Consider the following 22,726-nt stretch of genomic DNA (forward strand, 5'->3'; position numbering starts at 1 on the left):
TGTAAATATCCTCCCTAAAATTGTTTGCAAAATAATTATGCAATTCCATTATATCTGAAACTATAAAGAAAACAGTGGGGAGGGGGTTGACTATTTATTAACATGTATTTCCAGTGGACATTCATGTGGAATATCAGGAAGCAACTTGACAATTTAATCAACTAAACACTGAAGAAGGCTAACATAAAGTTGTAGAATTTTATTCACTGTGAGGCTGCTAAAACCATTATTTCCATTCTCAAATGCCACCAAAACTGGGTCAAAGTCTATCACTGCAACTCTGATGATGCTGCAGCTACATAAAACAGTGGACGCTTGCTAACACAAAACCATGAGATAAAATTAACCACATTTTGAATGTAATTATTGCCTTGGCAAGATCATATTAAGAAGTCAGTCATAAAACTAGAATGGGTTTTACCTAGTCATTTCTATCAAACTCTAACATTTATATCAAAATGAAGAAAACAATAAAAATCACTTAAGGCAAAAATCAAAGAAAACTTACAAAAACTTTTCTAATGGATCATCAACATTTGGGGATTTAAGAGCCACAGTTTCCCCCTGCTACGGAATAAACCCACAGGTCTATAAAATGTAATGATTTCTAATGAGAATAGTAGTAGCAGCAATAAAAACAATTAACTCCTACTAATTCATTTACATGTTTGGGTGATTACCATGATGAACAGGCACTGTGCCAAGCCCTGTATAAATTGAATCATTAAAACTCAAATGATACTGTCATTAGTTCTCACAACCACTGTGTATGGCAGGTGCTAATGTCACCTCCATTTTACAGATGGGAAAGCAAAGGCTTGGAGAAGTGAACAACAGTTTTCCCATGGCCCCACCGTTTGAAAGTGGAGGGGTGTGGGCTGGAATCCTGATGGCCAACGTGAGCACCTAGCTTCTGTCTGTTATGATTTACTGCAATAAGATACCACATAAAGGTAGGAATATCAAATGAGATAACGTAAGTAAAACACCTACCATGAATCTAAATCAAGAAAAGGTCCTGTTAGCCACCTAGCTAAGTCAATGTGGCTCTCTGGACCGCCTAAACCTTAAATCTTAATGAGATTTATGACTTGGGGGAATTCTCAAAAATCCATAAAGAATCCCCTATGGGTAAAATGGCCCGGGGTATCCTATTCAAAGGTGTAATTCTACTCGTTAAAGTAAATTAAAAACAAATGTAATACAGAAATATTACATATAGGGGAAATATAAAAATTTCATTTCTTTTGCTCTGTTCTCATGTTCCTTTTACTCAAATGTTAACTCTGTTCATGCGCATCTGTCAATTTTTTCCCTTTCTGTTATCGTTGCCTCACTGTGGAGTTCATTAGCCACTGGTGATACTCACACAGGTAACTGAACTAATAAGGCTGAATCCTTAAAATCCAAACAAATGAACAAAAAAAAAAAATCCTTCCTGGTCTATAAAATATTAAACTCTAAATACATGCTAAAGAGTTACTTATTCAAATGCAAAATTATGCATGGACTGAAGGAGAGAGAATGTCAGAGTTCTCTACAAGCGCTTCGGATGTTTGATATACCTTTGCCAGCATGGCAAGGTGTTGATTCTGAACGATGGCAGTCCGATAGGTCGCTAATCCTCCTTCTTCCAGACTAGGAAACAAATAGTACAAATGGACACTACAAAAAAAAGCACATATATTAATATGCATCGCAACTTTCTGTCCATGGCTCTATGTTACAAAAACAGGCTGGGCACCAAATATCTGCGCAACAGATAGTAGCTGAATTGAGGAAACTAAAGCGTTTGACTAAAAGTCTCTGAAAGTTAAATGGAAAGCACAGTATTATCTGAATGTGCTAAAACCATAACAGCACCACTCACTCAACTTTTCACATTTATTTCTGTTACAAGGTTTCTCTGAAATCTTATATGACAACAAAGACCCGAAAATCTGTCACACATTGCTAAGAGCAAATCTACCTGATACTCACAAACTGGGCCTGGAAACAAATACTTTTGCTTGGGTTGTTACGAGTGGCCCCTGAAGAGAAGTCTGGGAAGCCCCAAGCAGGGCAGCAGTGGGAACATATTCTTCACAAGTACAGACAAGGACAGGAACAGAACTGAAAGTGGCACGTGTGGGTGGTTGTGCTGAAAGAACGAGCCTAAAGGGGCTGATTAGGAAAGTGCAGGAACTGGGAAGAAGGCCACATGGAACACCGGTTTGGACCACAGCAGCAACTGATGTCCCCTAAATCTCACACCGATTTTTAAGATCCACCAGGCTTATGTCTGGCGCGAGTAGGCTTAGAGAGCAGCCCCTTTGGCTCATTACGTCCTTCTTGGGAAAAGATATAACCCAAAGAGAATAAAAACAACTCAAGATAGTTCCAAGAAAGGCATGTGCTATCTCCCTTTAAAAGAGAAATTATGTGAGTATAAAAAAAAAAAAACGCATTTTCCTCCAAATTAAAGACCCTAAGACACTGCTAGGGAGAAAACACACACACACACACACACACACACACAAATCTCGACATTAAAATTACTTGTAAGCTTTTCTTCCCTTGAGATCAGAAAGAGTGAGAAAGGGATCAAAGACAAATCCTAGAAAATGAAATGACATTTTAAAATATCATCCCTTTCTTTACAAATTGAATATAAGCTCTGAAGCATCTAGACCAAGGCAAGCTGATCTCTTGTGGCTCTAGCAACTTGAACATAAACTTGACAGGACAGAGACACCAGCCTTTCATCTTGTAATCTTGCTCATTACAGCATCAGTGAGTGCAAGTTATCAGGGCAAGAAGTACAGAAATGTGGCTATTTTAAGCTCCACGGCAGAGACAAAATCCAAGATGTTTCGATGCCTTATTTGGCTAATTATAAAGAAGGCAATGTATTAAGTATGTTGCCTACAAAATGTAATTATTGCGCAGCAGTGGAAAAGTCTCCTTACCTGGTCAGAAATTCAACAACGGCATCACCCAGGAACTCCAAACGTTCATTGTGATTAATCCTATAGGAAAATTTAAAAGATCACTTAAAATAGCACACAGTTACATTCTCTACTTCTCTCCTTAAAGAAAGGACACCCGAGGGTTAGCTCTTTTAGGAATCGAAACACCTTGCCTTACTTGTTAACTAAGAGCACTGACCGCCATCTGACAGAGATGCAGGGCCGCCTATTGGGAAAGGGAGGGGTGTCCCCTCATACCAGGTGGTTCAGGCTTTCCAACCTAGGGCTGCCTTCCCTTGGGGATCAGATTTAAAGCAAGGAGACAGCAGTGTGAATCTCTCTACACTGCTGTCAGGTAGACACAAGAAAGGAGAATGTTTTCTAGTGAGGGTTAGAATTGAACACTGAAAAATCAGTCTGGGTACAATGTTCTAAGGACACCTTCCCATTGCCCAAACTCATGAGATATCTAAAGTCTTTCAAAAGAGGCCTACACTACCGTTTCAGTTCCACTTACGTGTTGGGCTCCTGCTTCAAAACTGCCTGGTACCCCCTAAAAAGGGAATCCCCCAAAACACTCGGTGCCTCTGTTCAGGCCAGCTCTCTGCCACCCTAGAGTTTCCCACTCTGTCACGTGTACAGAGCCACACAGAAAACCTACTAATCCCTCAAGGTCGAGAAATGTCAACTTTTCTAAGACTCTATGATAGTTGGGATCTGGAAGGCAAGCAAAACAAAAGAATAAAAGTCAACACCTAGATTCTGGCGTAAGTAGCTGGGTAAAAAGTTGTGCCATTCATGGCAAGGAGAAGACCAAAAGTGAAACAGGCCTGAGGAGAAGCAATGCATTTTTAGGGATTTTAACTCGAAATGTCTATACAACATCCAAATGAAGAGATATACTGACCTACTGTTCATGGGCGAGGACAAAGTTGGTAATAAATCTTTAGGGGGGGTCAACGTTCACATAGGATTTCAGGCAGTGGAACTGGATGGCACTACTGAGGGAGAGAATTCAGCTAAAGAAAAGGAGTGTGAGAACGGAGCCCCGCGGGGAGGTCATGGTTAGGCTCAAACGGAAGGGAAGCCAGCACAGGAGGACTGCCCAGGGAAGCGGGAGGAAAAGGAGGCCAGTATTATTCCTCTACCAAAGAGAAGAATGCGTTTCAAGGAAGAAATAGAGACAAGTAAGATGAGAAGAAATAGCGAAGGCCACTGATGAGCTATCTCTCTAAGAGGTGGATACAAATCTGATTCTGTTTAGAGTAAGCTGGGACCTAATGAGTTGTCTAAAGCCATATATGAGAAGAATCTGAGTGCTTATTTCAGAATCTGAGAAAATATGGGGGCTGGGAGCTGTACAGCAGGAGGAAACCAGAAAAAATGGTGACAATGGTGAGGAGAAAAGGCAGGCAAGGAAAGGAAGTTCCTAAGACCTGACAAAGAAAGCAAGGGACAGGCCTGGGCCTAAGCAGGAGCTAGCCTCCCAGACTCCAGGGGCCTCCTTAAATCTCTGATACCAACCCTCATCATCTGAAAAATTCAAAGCTGGCCACCAAGTCTAAATCTACCTGGCTTACTAGGCCATTATTTCTCTAGTGCCATCATGCCCACCCATTTTATCTACTTTCAATAGCAATTTTAGAACTCTAAGTTCACCAATCTCTGCATTTTAGCAGACACACCACCCCTTCTCCCTTGCATGGTTCCTTTCCTAAATCCTGCTCATTCTTAAGGTCAGGCGGGAGGCTTGCCCTGATTACCAGAGCTCTCCAGGCTGCTGGCTCACCCCCACCACCCACACCTCCATTCTCACTTTACTTAAACATTTATCACTCAATCTATAACAAAATTCTATACTATTTTTCATTGTTCTGTTTCATGTGTGCCAGTTTAGTTTCCAGATTATAGTTTCAGTATATGCATGTGTGTGTGTGTGTTTCTAAATTAAATGACTTGGCTATCAAATCATCTACTTGGTATTTTGAGTTAAATTTTATATTATTTCACATATCTCATAAGTAAGTTTACTCTTCTACCTACCATTCCTTCACATTTTGGAATTTTAAAAGAAAAATAGATATGAGAAGAGAAAACTGGAAAGATCTGAGCAACAATGAAGTGATTCTGAACCCTGATTTCAAGTCACGGCCTTTATGTCAAAAAGATGTTTTTTTAAGAGGTTAATAGCCAATAATGGGGAGGGAAGGAGGGAAGGAGAGGAGGAGGGGAGGGGAGGGGAGGGGAGGGGAGGGAAGGAGGAAGGAAGAAAATTTATGGTCATGGTGAAGAATTCATAATCTAATAGTTTACCAAAGAAAAAAAGAAAATAAAGAAAATAAATATTAGGCCCCAAAACATATTTTTCTTACCCTTACCAAATATATATTAGATTTTAAAAGATGTTTTTTTGTTGTTGTTGCTAATCTACTAGCCAAGAACAACTAAAAAGTTCCATGGTGAAATATAAGACATTATTATTATTTTTTTAATCTTTTAGAAGCTACTCAGTACTACAATTTTGCTTTCTGTCAAATATCCAGAACTCCAAAAGCATCTGTCATCATTCTTGGAGAAAAAAATCAAGGAATAAAGACACAACTTAATGGTAAGATGATGTTAACCCCTAAGTCCTCTTGCTAATTTAATTTCATGAATCCTAGTAAACTATTGTCCTGAGAGATGATAAAACTAAGGAAAAAATGGTTAAAAAAAAAAATTTAACATTATCCTATTGTTCACAAGCCAGTAAAATAAAAATGCATTTTCTGTGGTATAGATACTATTTTCTTCCCAACAGTTCAAAGTACTATATAGGAAAATCTACTTAATATGGAAAGCAAAAAACCCTAGCAAGGGGCTGCAGTGGAGACAAACCATCTTTGAATTGTCTTACGCTTTATTAAAGAATAATAAGACATCTAGTCAAAGAATAATGGCCACTTTGAGTCATACACTATTTTGAATGAAGTCATACTGGCGTAAATTTTACTTTAATTTCTCTTATAAACTTTCAGGGAGACAAGAACTATGTCTAAGATTTTAATAACCACAAAGTTAGACTATTATTCAGTATGTTGAAATACAAGGTCACTGTTCTAAACAGGTTTATTCAATAGTGAGTCTGCCATCCATTAAATAATTTGCCTCTATCAAGCATATGTTTTTCTGTATCTACATTATGACTAAACTCTGGCAATAAGCCACAAACAAAATGGGATTAAACACCACAATAGTTTATTATTATACCGGACAATTCCTAACCCAATGGTTTACCTGGAAAAAATGGACAGAGTAAGCTGCTAGTCCTTCTTGAAGCAAATCTTTTGTTCCTTTTTCCATTGTTTCTGCTTCCTTTAATCACCCCCATTATAAATACCAGCAAACTCCAAGAGGAGATGTTTACTGAGCAGTAAACACTCCATTTGTTTTTGAGAACTAAATGAACAGAGACATTATGGAATCTAGATTAACTGTAACATTTATATATCACCATTTGGTCTGAGGAATTCAAAGCACTTTATAATATACAACAGTCTCCCTGTAACAGTAATTTCTGTAAGATATCATTTACTCCATGGAAAATCATGTTGGAACTAGACAAAGTTCAAAGGTAACTGCTAGAGTGAGGGCATGGACATTTTCTCACTCTGCCTTCTAAGCGTGGCTGGCAGAATAGAGCCAGAGGGAGCCTTGGAGCTCAGCTGAACTTCCACCCAATTCAGGAATTCCTTTTACTCATTACATCTACCTACCTGGACACCTGGAGGGCAGGTAAAGTCACATAGCTACTATCTCTGTCGCCCACTGGACCCGCGGATCTCAGGTTACGTATTTCTGGGATTTAACTTGAAGCAGTGAAGTCATTAAATCCACTCAGTGGAATTCACGTATATTCAATGCATTTTTCTACTGTTTTTAATGTAAAATACTTGTGTATAACTGATTCAAAATATATTTTGCAACTATCATTTCCTTAAACACAAGGGTATTAATTAATAGTCTCTATGTGTCTCTTTGTTGCTCCAATAGATTCTTATACACTGTCCGGCAATGACTCTACCAATCAAAACAAAACAAAAACCACGGGCATGTGATCCTCTCATTTTTCTGCTACCAGTCTTCTGTCTTCTGGCCCCTCTCTCCCAAAGGTCTTACTGATAAGGCATACGTTACTTGAATGCCACCAAATGCCACTCCTTCAGAGACCCTTTCTGTGGTAACAATTCATTGTAAGTTGCATGAGTTAAATATAACTATACAACTGAGATTTATGTGGTTAAAGAGTTAACACTTTAAAATTATAGGTGGCATATTTGGTTGAGATGATGCCATCATAAAAGTTAATTATTTCTTACTTTTGATAGGCAGACAAGATTTTATTAATTTGAAGTTTTCATGCTTCTTTGTATATCCTAGCTGATGCCAAATCAGATTAGGTAAAACACTAACCGGCCATTTAAACCTCTGCTGATGGCCCTGACCATAAAGCCCAATTTCCCCTAGCGCTAGCCAACAAGTAAATAACTTGGGATAAAAGTATCATGAATGGCATTCTTTCCTTTAATACTTACTTAATGAACCCCTGCCCTGTGAAAGGCACTAGCTGCAAAAAGAAAGGAAATTTAAAAAAAAGAAAAAAAAAAGAGAGGACCACAGACCCTTCAAAATGCTAACAGTACAGTAAAGAAAATCAGCCCATAACATAATTATAATACACAGAAAAACTACAATGTGCACCATAAAACAAATACTGGCAGGACTTGGGCAGGAAGTCACTGGGGTACAGGGTGTTCCACAGGAAGCTGTACAGTGACGGCTGGCATATGGGAAAGAGAGACAGGATGCTTGACAGTCTTAGTGGTGTGTAGAGGGCCACAGCGAAAAGAAAGATGTGCCTGGAAAAGTGGCCTGGGGCCAGGTCGTGGGTGCTGGGGCTGTAGTATGTAAGTTGTCCAACTTATTCAGTAGGCAACAAGACATCACAGCTTTCATGCCACTTACCACTAAGAATTAGAATAAAGGCTCCAGAAATGGCAAGATGACTGACTGCAGAAGCAGTGTGAGGGGAAACTAGTAGACATGGTCACTAATTGTGCTACAGAACGGGCAGGGTGGCAGGAGTGGTTTTCAGGGGCACTAGGAGAAGAATTCAGTCAAGAGCCCCTCTTCTCGGCCCTCTCCCCTGCCTGCCTTGCTCCTCCGCCCCCAACTTCCATCAGTGCCAGAAAAAGTTTTCCCAAACAACCTACTTGCTCGCTTGCTCTCTGAAATTCTAAGCAAGCTTGCTTGGGAGATCCAACCACCGACATTTGCAATTTGATAGTGTTTGTTTCAAAGATATACAAACACTTCTAAGGAGCAGAGACTACTGCATCCCTTTTTATAATAGCAAACTAAGAAACAGAGGAGAGGGCAAATCATTTCAAGTGAACTCAGTTATTCAAGTGCATAGTATAAAACTGACCTATAATCCCTAAACAACCACCAGGGCTATCCTTAGACCCACAGCAGTCTTGCATGTGTATTTTGGTTTTGACCTTCACTGAAGTGCCTGGCAGAGTCTCCCTTATATTATTTATGTTTATAGCATTCCTACTCCACCTCAGGTAGTGAGAAATCTTGGTGAGTGGGAGCTTTGCCTTACTTGCCTTTGAATCCCCTAAAATACCTACATACTGCCTCAAACTCAAAAGGCACTGGACAAATGCCTGTTGAATTACATCTGAATGAAGTTTAAGAACAGCTCTCAGGCCTGTGCCCAACTGGGGAATGCAGCAGCAGAAGCCAGGAGACTTTTCCTGAACAGAAATCTGGGTCAACTCTACATCAGCAAAAAGATCAGAGACATAGCAAGAGGTTCTCAATACAAGTACCAAAGACTGGACGGAAGTCAAAGGACATGAGAGATTATTTGTTTATTCTCTCAATGGTATCATTTGTCAGTGGTATCATTTTCAAAATGAGAAATGCAGAAAGAACAGTTTCTCCGATATCATTCATTTTCAATAGAGCAAAAGAAAACAGAAATCATGACGTTTGAACAATGCAATCAAAGACAACTTACATATCAACAACTATGATTGGGGAAGACAAGGCAAAGATCACCTAAACCTTGGCTTTCATCGTCAAAAAGGATGTGTCTATGGCGTGTACAGCCTTGCAAAAGGGGCCCCGGGGAACTCAAGGTTCCACTTATTAAAATACAGAACTGGTCATGTGGAGACTACAACATAATAGGGTGAACACAACCGTGGCCACGTGATCTCTGAGGGTGTGATTAAGAACTCTTGCAATTAGTTCTTTGCTGACTTTAGACTCAGAGAAACTATAGAAAGACATATGATCATCTTCAAACGGGAATTTTAAAGTTTTGTCCTGCCTATTTTTTTACCTCTTGACTGAAGAGGAAATACAGTTTGGTTTAAGACAACCTCAAAAGAGTGGAATTTAAGGCAAACCAATTTTAAAAGAAAAGTGATATATGCTGAAAACAACAGAAAAGGGAGCTGTGCCAGCTATGGCTGGGCACTCTCTTGGCTGTGGAGACCAGTTATCAGCTGCAGCAACTACCTTGACTCTCTGCCTCTTCTAACCCTGCTCTACCCGCCTTTATCTAAGGCTGGATCCCAAGAGAGATAGCCTGGTTATTCAACTTTTCAACTCTCCATTTTAAAAAGAAAGCCATCCTCAAGAATGGTCTTTCAAAATATAACCATCCTCCCTGTATGGTCTTTCAAAATATAACCTGCTCTACATCACACATAGATAACCCTGAGAGCCACAACAGAGCCTCATCAGCCATTAGGCATCTGCTTTCATGCAATTTTCCAGGGTGTAATGAGTTTATACAGACCAAGCTCATTTCCTTCTCAGATTCTTCAGGGGTTCAAGGCCATAAAAGTGTTAATATTAGGGAGCATCTGAGATCTTGCCCTTCAGCAAATGTCAGTTTGGCTCAAATAAACTCATATAAAAATCCAAGAGAAAAAGTGAGAATATTAATATATAAAGGTATCCTTTAAAATCAGAAAATAAAATAAGGAAAGCTAACATATAAAAGTTTCCAACCCATTCTATAAGCCCAGTATAACGAAACCAGACAAAAGCACCAAAGGAAATGAAAACTACAGAATAGTATCTCTTATGAATGTAGACAAAAATCCTCAACACTAACAAACTGAATTCACAGCATATTAAAGGATTATACACCATGATCAAGTGGGATGTATCCCAGGAAAGCAAGGTTGGTTGAACACTCAAAAATCAATTAATGTAATATACTCTGTGAGTAGAATAAGTGGAAAAAACATGATCATGTCAATGGATACAGAAAAAGCGTTTGACAAAATTCAACATGCTCTTATAATGAAAGCATTAAGCAATCAAGGAATAGAAGGGAACTTTAACTCAATCTTTTAAAGGGTATCTAAGAAAAACTCAAAGCTAACATCACACTCTATGGTGAAAGACTGAATACTTTCCCCTTAAGATTAGAAAAAAGACAAGTATCCACTCTCACCCCTTCTATTCAGTATTGTACTAGAGGCTCTAGCCAGAGCAACTAAGGTTAAGAAAATGAAACAAAAAATTATTAGAGCCAACAAAGAGCTCACTAAAGCTGCAGGATACAAGATCAATATACAAAAATCAACTGTATTTCTATATACTTGCAATGAATAATCTGAAAATGAACTTAAAAAAACAATTCAACTTATAGCAGCTTCGAAAAGAATTTAAAAAATAGAAATAAATTTAGCAAAAGACATACAAAATGTATACTCTCAAAACTATAAAACATTTTTGAAAGAAATTAAAGAAGACAAATAAATGTACAGACACCCAATGTTCAAGGATCAGACTTAATATTAAGATGGTACTTATTCACAAATTGTTCTACAGATTCAACATAATCCCTATCAAAATCCCAACTGTTACTTTAGATTAGGCAAGATGTCTGACACATGACAGCAAAAACACAGGCAACAAAAGAAATAATAAATAATTGAACTTTATCAAAACTTCTGTGCTTTAAAGGACATAATCTAGGAACTGAAAAGATCAATAGGAGAAAAAACTTTTGCATATCAGGGTCTTGTAGCTAGAATATATAAAAAAATGATTATAAAATAAAAAATAAGCCAATAAAAATGAGAAGAGGATTTGAACAGATATTTCTCCAGAAAAGATCTACAAATAGCCAATAAGCACATGAAAAAAGATACTCACATCATTAGCCATTGAGGAAATTGAAACAAAACTACAATAACAGTTCATATCCGACAGGATGGCCAGAATCAAAAAGACAGATAATAACAAGGATTGGGAAAGATGTGAAGAAATCAGAACCCTGATATACCGCTGCTGGAAATATAAATGGTGTAGCCATTTTGGGCAACAGTCTGGCAGTTTCTTAAAAGGTTAAACAGAGTTACCATATGACCTAACGATTTGACCCCTAGGTATGTAACCAAGAAAAATCAAAATATGTGTCCATCCAAAAATCTGTACACAAATATTCATAGCAACATCATTTATATAAAGCTAAAAAGTAGAAACAATCTAAATGCCCATCAATTGGTAAAAGGATAAATAAAATGTGGTACAACCATACCATGGAATATTAAAACAAAATGAAGTACTAATGCATATTATAACATGGATAAATCTTGAAACCATTATTATGCTAAATAATGAAGCCAGTCACAAAGGATCACAACGTATCTTGATACCGCTGATATGAAACGTTCAGGACTGAAAGTAGATTGGTGGCTGCCTTGGGCTGAGCAGGCTGGTGGAAATGAGAGGTTAACTATTAAGAGGTACAAGGTTTCTTTTTGGGGTGATGAAATGTTCTAAAATTAGGTAGTGATCCAGCTGAACAATACTGTCAACAAATGAAAACGATTTAATTGTATGCTTTAAATAGGTGAATTGTACGGTATGTGAATTATATCTCAATAAAGTTGCTACAAGAAAATCTACTTTACCTTGAGGGAGTTGGGTCATCTTGGCCAAGGCGTGACATAATATTTATTAAGGTGTTAATTCCTATTTAAAGAAAAATATACAAGTAAATACTTTTAAAAGCATACTTTCAAAATATATAACGTGTAGAAAGGAAATTATCTATCTCATCCCGATTTGATTTTAAAAGGTTTAATGACTGCATGTCTACAAGTTTAATAAACTTAGTTACTTAAAACACTTGCTAGGAGAAATTTTTCTAAAAAATTCATCCAACCTTATTATAATGTCCTGCTCAAAGTAAATGTTATGACACATGAGTCAGGCAGCACTGTAGAATGAGAGGGTGAGAGTCACCAGAGAAACATTCCTGTTAAGGATTTAATTTACAACAGGGAACACAGGCCAAAACACGAGAGTAATATCCAAACATACCTTTTTTCCGCATGTGCATGTGATGAACTTTTCTATCTCCATATTTGGGCTGCCGTATTCCACAGTTGGATAAGGAATTCCTGGCATGATCAGGATTCATTCCAAAATTTAAGTGATGACTTGGGTGAGTCATGGCCAGCTAAAATACCAATGAAATAAGTTAAGGCTTAAAAACTCAGTGTACAGGCACCATCTTTCTATCATCCCAAATGAAATGGGAAAGAGACGTCTATTCAGTTGAATTTTAAGACCTGTTCTTTCCATTTTATTTCCTCCAGTGTTAAATTTCCAGAGCTCTGGTGCAAGCTCTCTTTTGGAAGGAACCTAAAAATCCATAACTTTCAGAGGAGAATTAGAATACTCAGCACCTGGAAAGAAGAGCCATAAAGAAAAGCTGAAAGAAGGAGCTCAGGTTTGACTGGCAAACTTTTGCTTTACTTTATTTCATTAGGGACAGCCTCAAAATTCAAAAGAAAAAATTAGGTAAGAAAAGAGGTCTGAAAGTGACAGCCAGAATAAAATAGAGAGCTATGATTCTAAACCCCCTCATCATCTCCCAGAAGAGAGAACTCAATGCTTCATTTGTAACTTGCAAGATGAATTACTCCTATCTCATTATTACATGAGTGTACAGGAGAAGAATTCTTACCTGTAACAGACAACGATCTTGGAAAGTATATCCTATCAACTTATCCAGGTGCATTAGGCATTGGTGGTAGCGGATATGATGGGTCAAAACAGGTAGCATCATTGCATGCTAAGAAAAAAAATATTTCAACATGTTTAACTCTATAAAAACTTTTAAAAACGCTTCACTGATTTCACAACAAACAAGAACCATTTTCATATCCCAAATTCCATGTCACAATGTCTTTATAAACAGTTTACTGACTGCATGGCCTCCTGCAGGGGTGGTGGGTCTCAGCTGTTTAAGGGTACAGTCTCTGCACCAGAATGCCTGAGTCCAAAACCTTCACATCCCCTCATTCATTGTGGGACTTGGGGCAAGTTATTTAACTTCTCAGTGTCAGTTTCCTCAACTGTAAATGGGGGGAAATCAGTATAGCTATTTTTAAGGACAGTCAAAAGGATTAAATAAGCAAATACAAAAAACTGGTCAGAACATGGGCCGTTAGGCTCATTCAAGGGGGAACAGCACTGGCTCCATCAGTAATCAGTAGGGTATCCTCAAGGAAGTCACGACTGTTTCTGTTCCTCCTTGTCTATCTTTAATTATAAGAGAATGAACTGGGACTTATCAATTCTGACACTTTATCAGGGTCAAGACACTTTTGAGAATCTAAGGAAAATGACTCTTTCCCCAGAAAAACACCTGTGTTCACAAACACGTGCAAGTTGTATGCAGACTTAATGGGTTCACAACCCCCTGAACCCTATCACTGTCCTTCAGGTAAGAACCAGATGATCTCCAAAGGCCATTCTAAGTTTAACATTTAATGATCTAATATTCCAAGGACAATTTTTATAAAGTCACCACTACAGCTAAAGCACCTGAGAACATGGAACTTTTATTTTTGTTTCAATCATTTTTCATCTGGCTAGATTCCTCATTGGGAGATAATTTCATGAAAGGCATATTTTTTTTATTTTTTTCTAATAACATTTCCCTAGAACTCAAGAGAATAAAGGAATCATTCTTATTCATCAGAACCTGGAGGATGGGCACAGCCTACAGAATGATTGACATATGCTTTACAGAATTTTAGTCTTTGAAGTATTTTAAGCTGGCACTGTTTAAAAATACATGAAAATGGATTTGCTTGAAACGACAGAAATCAGTTTCCTGTATTATTAAATTATAAAGAAAGATTAGTTCTCCCAAATAGGATCTCTTAATCAACAGAACGTCTTTCTTTCCAGCTCAATTCAATAAAAACATATTGAGCACCTCCATGTGTAAGGCCTACAAGAGCTGTGGAAGAGAAAAAAGATGAAGACACTCTTTCTGCCCTCTAGGGCTTCCCAGAGATATGCCATTATGATCTGAATTACTGGAATTTTGCCCACTTTGTTTTTATAAGTGCTATATTAAAAAACACAGTAATATGAAAACAAAGTGTGTGGCCAAAGTATAATATAGTTTTCCAGGCATTTAAATTGCAGGGAGCTCAAGGGTGTTAATGTTAAAACTCAAAGTGTATAAGTCATGAAGACTATGTGCTGCAACTGTCTTTCTAAAGTATGAACTTGAACTGGTGAATGGTTTTTTTTTTAATACCTCCAGTGAGAGATGATGCATCATTACCTGTCAAGAAAATAACATCCTCTTTAGAGTACTGTGATTATTAGAAAATTATTGTAACATCAAGCCCAAATCTGTCTTCTTACCCCTTTGAACCTCATTCTATATCCAGAGACAAAAGACGAAAACCAAATATTAAATGGCATGGTCCCCACACTTTCCCTTATTAACTTAAGTCTTATTTCCTTTCATATTTACCCATGACAAATATCTTTGAGTCTCTTCATTACCTCCTCTAAACTTGCTCCAAATAGAGCCAGTTTCTCTTTCCAAATAAGTCTCTTTCTTGCGAGTACCAGAAAAGGTATATATGACCCACAACCATCTTGTATCCCAGACAATCAAGTCTCAACATTATCTATGGGACTGTTATAATCTCTAGCTCAGTTTTTTGAATTACCCATCCTTGCAATGTTGAAATGCGCACAGTCACTGAGCATCTTTTTTCTGCTTTGATTGTTAAAAGTTCCTTTGGAACATTGTGAGGAAATGACAGTGTCTAGTTTTAAATCTATCCAAATTCTCCCACAAAAACAGAGTAACTAGAATAGCAAAACAGACCCATGAACAATATATACATAAAAACTAGAGAACAAGGTATCCCCACGAATGCGGAAGTGCAGACAAAGACCTATGTGGTCTTATCATCTGTGGAGGAATGCAGCACAGTTTCTGATGGCCCTGAGAATGGAAGAACCTCAAAATTAACAACCTGTATTCCCTGAAAATGTGACCAGAATTGGAGAGGGCTCTGCAGAATCCAATTCACTGGGGAAGTACAAGAGGAGAGTCTAACAGAAAGCTAAGTGAGAAGAAGCATCAGAGGTTCAAGTAATCGGCACGGACAATAGTAATGGATTTTGTAATTTTCACTGCGGAGTCTACAACTCACACAGTCATGTTGTTTCACTACTTCTATATTTAAGAATTACTACCTTAAAGCCATTCTGGAACAAGAAAGACTATAAATAATATAAAAATATACATTGCAAAAATATTCATTTTGAGCCAAAAGTCAATTAAGTTCATTTAACCTAGTCATTCTCCCTTAAGTCATTCTTACTTTATATTAGGTTTTTGCATTTAAATTTGAACTAGGTTGCTCCTGTGTAATGAATGAGTTGATGAGTAACACCTCCAAATTCTCCAAAGGTAACATTTCTATATGTTGATGTTTTAAGCTCAGTGCAGGCAACAGTTTACTTTCACAACTCCAAGAATATTCATTGATTGTGAAGTAATATTTAAAATGTCAAGATAGATAAACAGATACTTTATCTGTTCTTCTAAGGTTAAGAGCTACAGAATGCCTCCAGGATGATTTGATTCTGGTGTGTAAGGACCTATTTCACCAAAGTACATGGACTTCATGGTTTTGTTTTTAATAGTCTACACCCTCTGTTCCCCCCTCTCACCAACCTGAGTTGCCAGTGTGGTCTGATTTCTTTCTTTTCCACTTCTATCAACTTCTCAGGTAGCTGGCTGGCTCACACTTTCATTCATTTACATGCAGGCTTTTTTTTTTTTTTTTTACAAACCATAAAGCAATTCCTGTATTCAGTATATGAACTCATATTCAGCAATTTACATTCTTTATCAAGTCATTTATATGGGAGAGCAATTTTACTGAAATCTTAATAAAAGACTTCCATTAGGACGACCGGAGAATTTGTAAGCATGGCTTCTTAAACATATAGCAGCTGTCTTTGGAAGAATGGGCATCCTAGAGAGGGAAGAACTATTATCAGACCACGAAGTATTCACCTTTGCAGGAGTTTTCATCAGGATCCATTTTCTCTGACTGTTTAATCAAAGAAACTGATTGAGTGTTTTTGCCTACCAACCTCAAAACAAAATGTAAAACATAATATATATACAGAGAAGATAACCTAATCTTCAAGCTGCTTCTCATCTAGCTGAGAAGTCAGAGTTAAGACATCTGTGACACAGCTGAAGCTGAACACAAAACTGCAGTGAAACAGATCATTCAGCATTCCTATTTGTTTTACCAAGAGGAAAGAAAAATGGGCTCAATGCTTTAAAAAAAACGACGACAACAACTATGTTCTGTAGAACAAAACTGCCGTAGGGGCTGCTACCTGGGGTGGGAAAAAAATCAAGTACAATAAATATTCCCTCCACACCCATTACCCACCAATAAGATAATTATTTCTTATCTTTTTACTAATTAGGGCTCTAAAGGGTTTTGTTACAAGAAAAAACTTCAGAGTTAACCAAAAACTCAGGTTTAAAAACCACTAAACTAGAAGATCTCCAAGATCCCTTCCATTTCTCAATGCTCCACAATTCTAAGATCTCTTAAACAATCAACTTTGACTTATCACTGAGATGACCAGATTTTGAGCAGATTGTTTAACATTCTGCTCATCGTTCTTACGTGATATTATGCTGGTTTTGGAGAAACACTAGCAAACAAAAAAAACGGTGATATGGCTTCAAGTGTCCCTAAGAAATAATCAATGGAAGTACAACATTCACTTCTGAAAGTGCTTACAGTAAAAAAAAAAAAAAAGTCAACTGGCAAAATAATTTAGGACCTGGATGTAGCTGGCTACCACTGTAGATGATTATTCTCAAACTATTTAGCAATACTGCATCAATAGCAGTTTATCTTAACACAAAACTATTTAGCTTCGGACATCCCATGGTAAATGAATTGCACAGTAATACCTTTAATTACAGGATTAAATCCCACTGTTCAATATAATAATTAAATGCCAACATTGATTTAAAAAAAACTCATTATGATAAAATGAATACCTAAGAGTGCTGGAACTTATTACAATATGCACTACCATCAAAACAGATAAGTGGAAGCCTCGAAGTATTCTTCCAAAAGGCTGAGCACAGCAAATTGCATTACCTGACCCCAGCCTGTGTACTCATTTTCCTTTACTGTAATTCCCATGGAGCACAACCAATATCAATCATAACATAAAAATCAAGTAAAGAGTCAAAGAATATGCTGGGGTTTGGAGATCTCTAATCTGGTATAAATTCCGCCCACAGGGAAAACAAGAATACTTATTAGTGAGTCAGTTTTACATATATATATATATTTGAAATGTTCCTCTACTGAGTTTGCCCAAGGAAAAAATACGATCATTTGGCTCAAATATGAAATGCATACTGATTCTGTTCATTAACGCCTTCAATTCTCTGCAATATAAGTTTGAGTCATCGGTCTGTAAAGTTTGTACGCATGGCCTTCAGAAGTCCGCCTGCACAGCTGCTGGAGTATCTCTTTCGAAAAGCACCGACACAAATGCTGCCAGCGGGCGGGTGCATTTGAAGAACAGAATTGCCTTTGCTCAACGTGCAGAGACAAAATTTACCATTACTAAGTGCCCCCAACCCTATCACTGTGCATGTGCATGTGCACGCACACAGAATTAAACAAGACAATACCAAAACAGACAACGAAAACAAAACCCAAATGATACAAACGATTTATGGTTAGTGTCCCATTTAGCTACGAGGTAATATATTCCATAGAAACTTCTCAGATTTAAGAAAACTGCAGTGCCAGACGCCTTTTAAAGGAAGAGAGATATGGGTATAATTGTGTTCTCAGAAGTATCATTACCTGACAGACATCTGAACGGATGCCAGTTTTCCAGAATCCTTGGCTACTTAGCTCCACTGTCACTTCTCGCCTCATTGTATTCTTCTGTCGTATTTTTTGGAGTGCTTCCTAGAAAAGAACTCATTATGATGAGGAACCTGACTGTTGTAAAGCAATATTCAGCCAAACATTAAGCATTAGAAAATAAGCTAGATTCATTCAATATCACCCTTACATGCAGGTATTCAAACCTCTTCATGCCAAATTACAATAATTTATTTGAAGCCCTGGGTAACTAGATAAGAAAAAAATCTAAACCAAATCTACCATTCTGGAAAATACAAACAAAAAATGCCCTGTCACCGATTAAAAAAAAAGTTAAAATGTAGTGTTTGGGTTTTGAAATCGGCATGTAAAAATTATATCGAGCCTTATGTTAAGCATTCATATCTAAGAAAGACAATCAGTTAATTTAGCGGCAACCCACATAATTCTAAAAGTTGCTTTCAAATTTACCAACCCCTTATAAAAGCCCCTACAGCGAGGGTACATTTTTTCAAAAAAAAAAAGATAATAATCCAAAAGTTCTATAAGATATACTCAGGAACTAACTCTTACATTTTACTGCCCTTCAAATAATTAATCATAAAAATAATTTTATATTTGTATACTTATTCAATTAAAATCTCATAAGAATTTATAATAACAAAGGAACCACTACCACCACCTCCACTATTGATTAAGTTCCTACTACAGGTGAAATATCATTGGAAGAAAGTTGATGGACTATTACAGAAGTCCACACAACCACCACCTTTCTCCATGGGTGTACCAATGGAGGGCCATTTCAGTCAGCCTCTCTCAGCCCCGCTTCCTTTATAATGAGTGGCTTAAGTCACAGTAGATGACAAAGCCAGAATTCAAACATTTTTCCCAGCTTCAAAGCCTTGCTCTTACACTGCCGCAGCAGAATAAAATCTCATTGACACAAATTCTATTTTGATACTAAATCCATTTACTCTTAAAATTATAACTAAAACATAAATAATTCTGGAATATAGGAATAATACTACCCATTAGTAAAGAAATATGAAATTCAGAATATAAAACCTTACAAAATAAATTTACCCTACTAAACTGAAAGACATATAGAAGATGATCTTTTACAACCTAAAGACCAAGAAATTTGAGTAAGACCCAAAGTTGCATTACGTGCAGCGCTGATCCTGCAAGTTTCAAACTTTAATTTCTATAAAGGATCTATTCATTCCCAATGGCAACAAGCCATTAAGAAACTAGCCTTTTTAGGAAGAAAAATGATCCCTTAGATACTAATAAGATGAAAAAAATCTATCAGTATACTACAGTAAGGAGGGGAGCAAAGTATAAATTTTTAAAAGCATCTTTCCATCTTACTCTAGCACCATGCAACAATCTTGAAATAAACTCAAAGTGCATCATCATTAAGCACAGAAGAACAAAGTTCAATACCCACCTCCCTCTGTGCCAGCTTCTGTTTGTCAGTTTGTTTAACTTTGGGACTATTTGCTAGGAGGTGGCGAAGTTTCACATAACTCTTCCACAGTTTCTGGTACCTAAGGAAAAGGACAGACAGATTAGACAAAGAGAAGGCAAATGTGAAGTACAATAAAGCCAGTTGTTTTAATAGGCCTGTTCAATCATAAATTGCATTCTTTTGAATTTCCTTAATGGCAGCAAACCTTCGTTCTAAGAAAAAATATAATTTGGGGAGTTGAAGGTCAGGATGACCAAGAGTCATCTGGAGCCTAGTTATTAAGTTGATTATTGCTTATTTGGGTTGAAAAGAAGGTGTCACTACATGGATGACTCTGCAAAGAATTCCAAAGGAGACACACAAAATCAGTAGAAACATATACCATTTCTCACTGTTACCTCTTTGAAAGTGACACGTTTTATTGAAACATGTCTTTCTGATGTTTGTTGAAAGACTCCTTACTTAATAAGGATACTGTCAGTCTCTGAACTGCCTATACAGAAAGTAAAAGTTGGAGAGGATTATAAAAGAGAACCCCGTTTGTGCCAATATCCAAGCTACATAGCTGTATCCATTTTTTCCACTGGGGAGGGAAAAAGACAAATGGTGTCACCAATTTGTATATACCATGACAAAAATCAGCACAATTGTAGCCAAATGTGTGATAACCTAGATCAGTCTAAAGGATACTGTTAAAGCGTCCTGGGAATGAAGAGGATATAGAGCACTTTATCAATTCACACTCCTGCCACCTGAGTCCACGAGAGCCTAATCACATTCTACTAACATTTTTCTGACCAGAGGGGACTGTCAAAGGATTTTCTGTCATCTTGAAATTGCTTCTGTCATTGAAATTACTCCCTTCTTGGCCTTAGTGGGGTCTCTCCTTTTTGATAACATTTTTTTCAGAGAATGGAGGAAAGAAAGAAGTACTTACACAGTGCCTGGTTCATTGCTTCATACTTTTATTCAAAGGGGGAAAAAAAGAACAAAACCCTTTAGCCTCTTCTAATATATTAGCCAATAATGTATTTACGAATTGAAACTCTCCCATGCCCTTTTCTCCCATTATGAATCCTTAAAAAAAAAATTAAGTCAGGAAACTGCTTAACGAGGTAGCAAACTCAAACCCTCCTGAGGAACACAACGGTACTACTGCCATTCCCACACATCCTCATCTTCTCCCAGAAAAACACTAACATGCCAGTTAGAAAAACCCAAATGTGGAAAGTAACATCAATCCTAAGGGTCGGAAGTCACGGCTTCTCCTTTCAATACAGCCCTTGACTTTGCATGGGATCTTGAGCTCTTATTAAGATGCCCCCCAAAATAGCACTCTGCATAATTCAGCAGTGCTAGGAATCAACAAGGTGCTACTTCCTTCTAGAGGGCACTGAAAAAATAAAAATAGTAACAATAAGCATTAAAACGACAAATAAAGAAAAAGCTCCTTAAAGGTTAAAAGCATTTAGGACTCTTGGTGACCAAGACTGCCAAGGATAATCTATTAAATAATAACTTCCTGCAATCAAATATGTAGAGAAAATAATTCTTCAGGAGCTACCAAAACTTGTTTCATTTGGTAACCTAAATTTGGAAACATGACTCATTTCAGGTCTTAAGTTTTAAAAAAGAAAACATCCACTAAAGGGTAGTCCTCTGCTAATTCAGCTGTTAGTAGAAGATGAAATTGGCTAAGACAAACACTGAGAAATATCTTACTGTGGGTCTCCTGCATAACTCAACTGTGCAGGGCGTATCCCAAAGTGGACGATAATTGGAAAAGTAATCACATCGGGGTTGAACTGTTCACGATCCAGTTGATCAATGCGGACAGAGCTTGGTTTCTACAGAGAAAAATCAAAGCCATTTATTCCCATAAGAAGACTTTAAGTATTGACTTTAACCTAAGTAGGGAAGAAATTAATCGGATTTTCTAGGAAAGCCTCCCCCACCAAAGGGAAAATGTCATTTAAAACCCTTTAATCATAGCAGCTAGACTATATAAAAACTATAATGTCATCCCTGTAAATGAGTCTGTGCCATTTGGCATAATGAACAATGATTTTGTCCTTTTTTGCAGTCCACATAGAAACCTTTCAAAATTAAACTTTTAAAAGGACACCTAGTCAGATGTAACTTTCCCTTAACCTCTCCAAAGGCACAGGAGAAGTATTCCACATCACAGAGAAAAGATGTGTTGGCTTATTCTGCTTTAATTTCACGTTTCAAATTAATAGCTTACTTCTACTCAAGATGTACAAACAGATGCCTCCATATAATTTATTTTCCATTAGTTCTCTGTGTACCTAACGTATTCTTTTAACTCTACATTTTTAAATTAGAAGGTATGGTGGTACGAAGGCCAAATGATTAAGCTTCTCTTATGATGTCCATGTATGCCATTTTTTAATTTAAATAGAGAGCCTCATAAATTTTTCCTCAAATCTAATAAAGGAAGAAGTCAACAGCTAGTTCCTTCTTAGGTTCCTAAAATACGAGGAACCATTTGTAAAATACCTTTCATCCTGAAAGCTTAAGTTTGTGAAAAGATGGTAAAATCATGGAGAGTATGTTTTAGCAACCTCCTTGCTCATACTCAACTCTTAGGGAAGTCCCTAATTAGAAACTAAATTCTTACCAGGAGATTGTGGGGTCTTTGACTCAGCTGCTTTACAGCCAAAGGCTATAGAATTGATCCACACAGAGGCCTATAAGCTTCATTCTGTCACACAGCAAAGCCCAACAACTAGAGTCTGGTCGGTGGCCTGGTTTGTCCAGAACAGAGGGGTTTCAACACTAAAACCAGGAAAGCCCACAGCAACTAGGACAATCTGGTTACCCTGCCCACAATTATAGTCCAGTCAGCGATCCAACAAATCCAAGTAGGTGACAAAGTGGATAGATTTGTGTAAATTCATTCGTGTTATCTTAAAAACAACTGACATTTACATTTTTAACCAATATTTAAATGTCATTTAACAAAATTTCACTAGTTATCTTAAAATGAT

General features: G+C 37.3%; 1 protein-coding gene across 4 annotated transcripts in view; it reads right to left on the reverse strand.

Annotated features, from left to right (window-relative positions):
- The window catches only part of DROSHA (drosha ribonuclease III), a 109,744-nt gene that overhangs the window by 32,760 nt on the left and 54,258 nt on the right, over positions 1-22,726 (reverse strand). For 3 of the 4 annotated variants that reach the window (XM_011356448.2, XM_011356444.2, XM_011356446.2), the window contains 8 exons: positions 21,438-21,562; positions 19,695-19,794; positions 18,221-18,328; positions 13,000-13,107; positions 12,351-12,489; positions 11,939-11,999; positions 2,949-3,008; positions 1,566-1,665 (listed from right to left, as the gene is read on the reverse strand). In XM_011356448.2, the coding sequence (XP_011354750.1) occupies positions 1,566-1,665; positions 2,949-3,008; positions 11,939-11,999; positions 12,351-12,489; positions 13,000-13,107; positions 18,221-18,328; positions 19,695-19,794; positions 21,438-21,562 (801 nt within the window). The remainder of the gene's footprint in view (positions 1-1,565; positions 1,666-2,948; positions 3,009-11,938; positions 12,000-12,350; positions 12,490-12,999; positions 13,108-18,220; positions 18,329-19,694; positions 19,795-21,437; positions 21,563-22,726) is intronic. The other variant, XM_011356447.2, reaches the window with a different exon arrangement.

Source organism: Pteropus vampyrus, unplaced genomic scaffold, assembly GCF_000151845.1.
Source record: "Pteropus vampyrus isolate Shadow unplaced genomic scaffold, Pvam_2.0 Scaffold27, whole genome shotgun sequence".
NCBI lineage: Eukaryota > Metazoa > Chordata > Mammalia > Chiroptera > Pteropodidae > Pteropus > Pteropus vampyrus.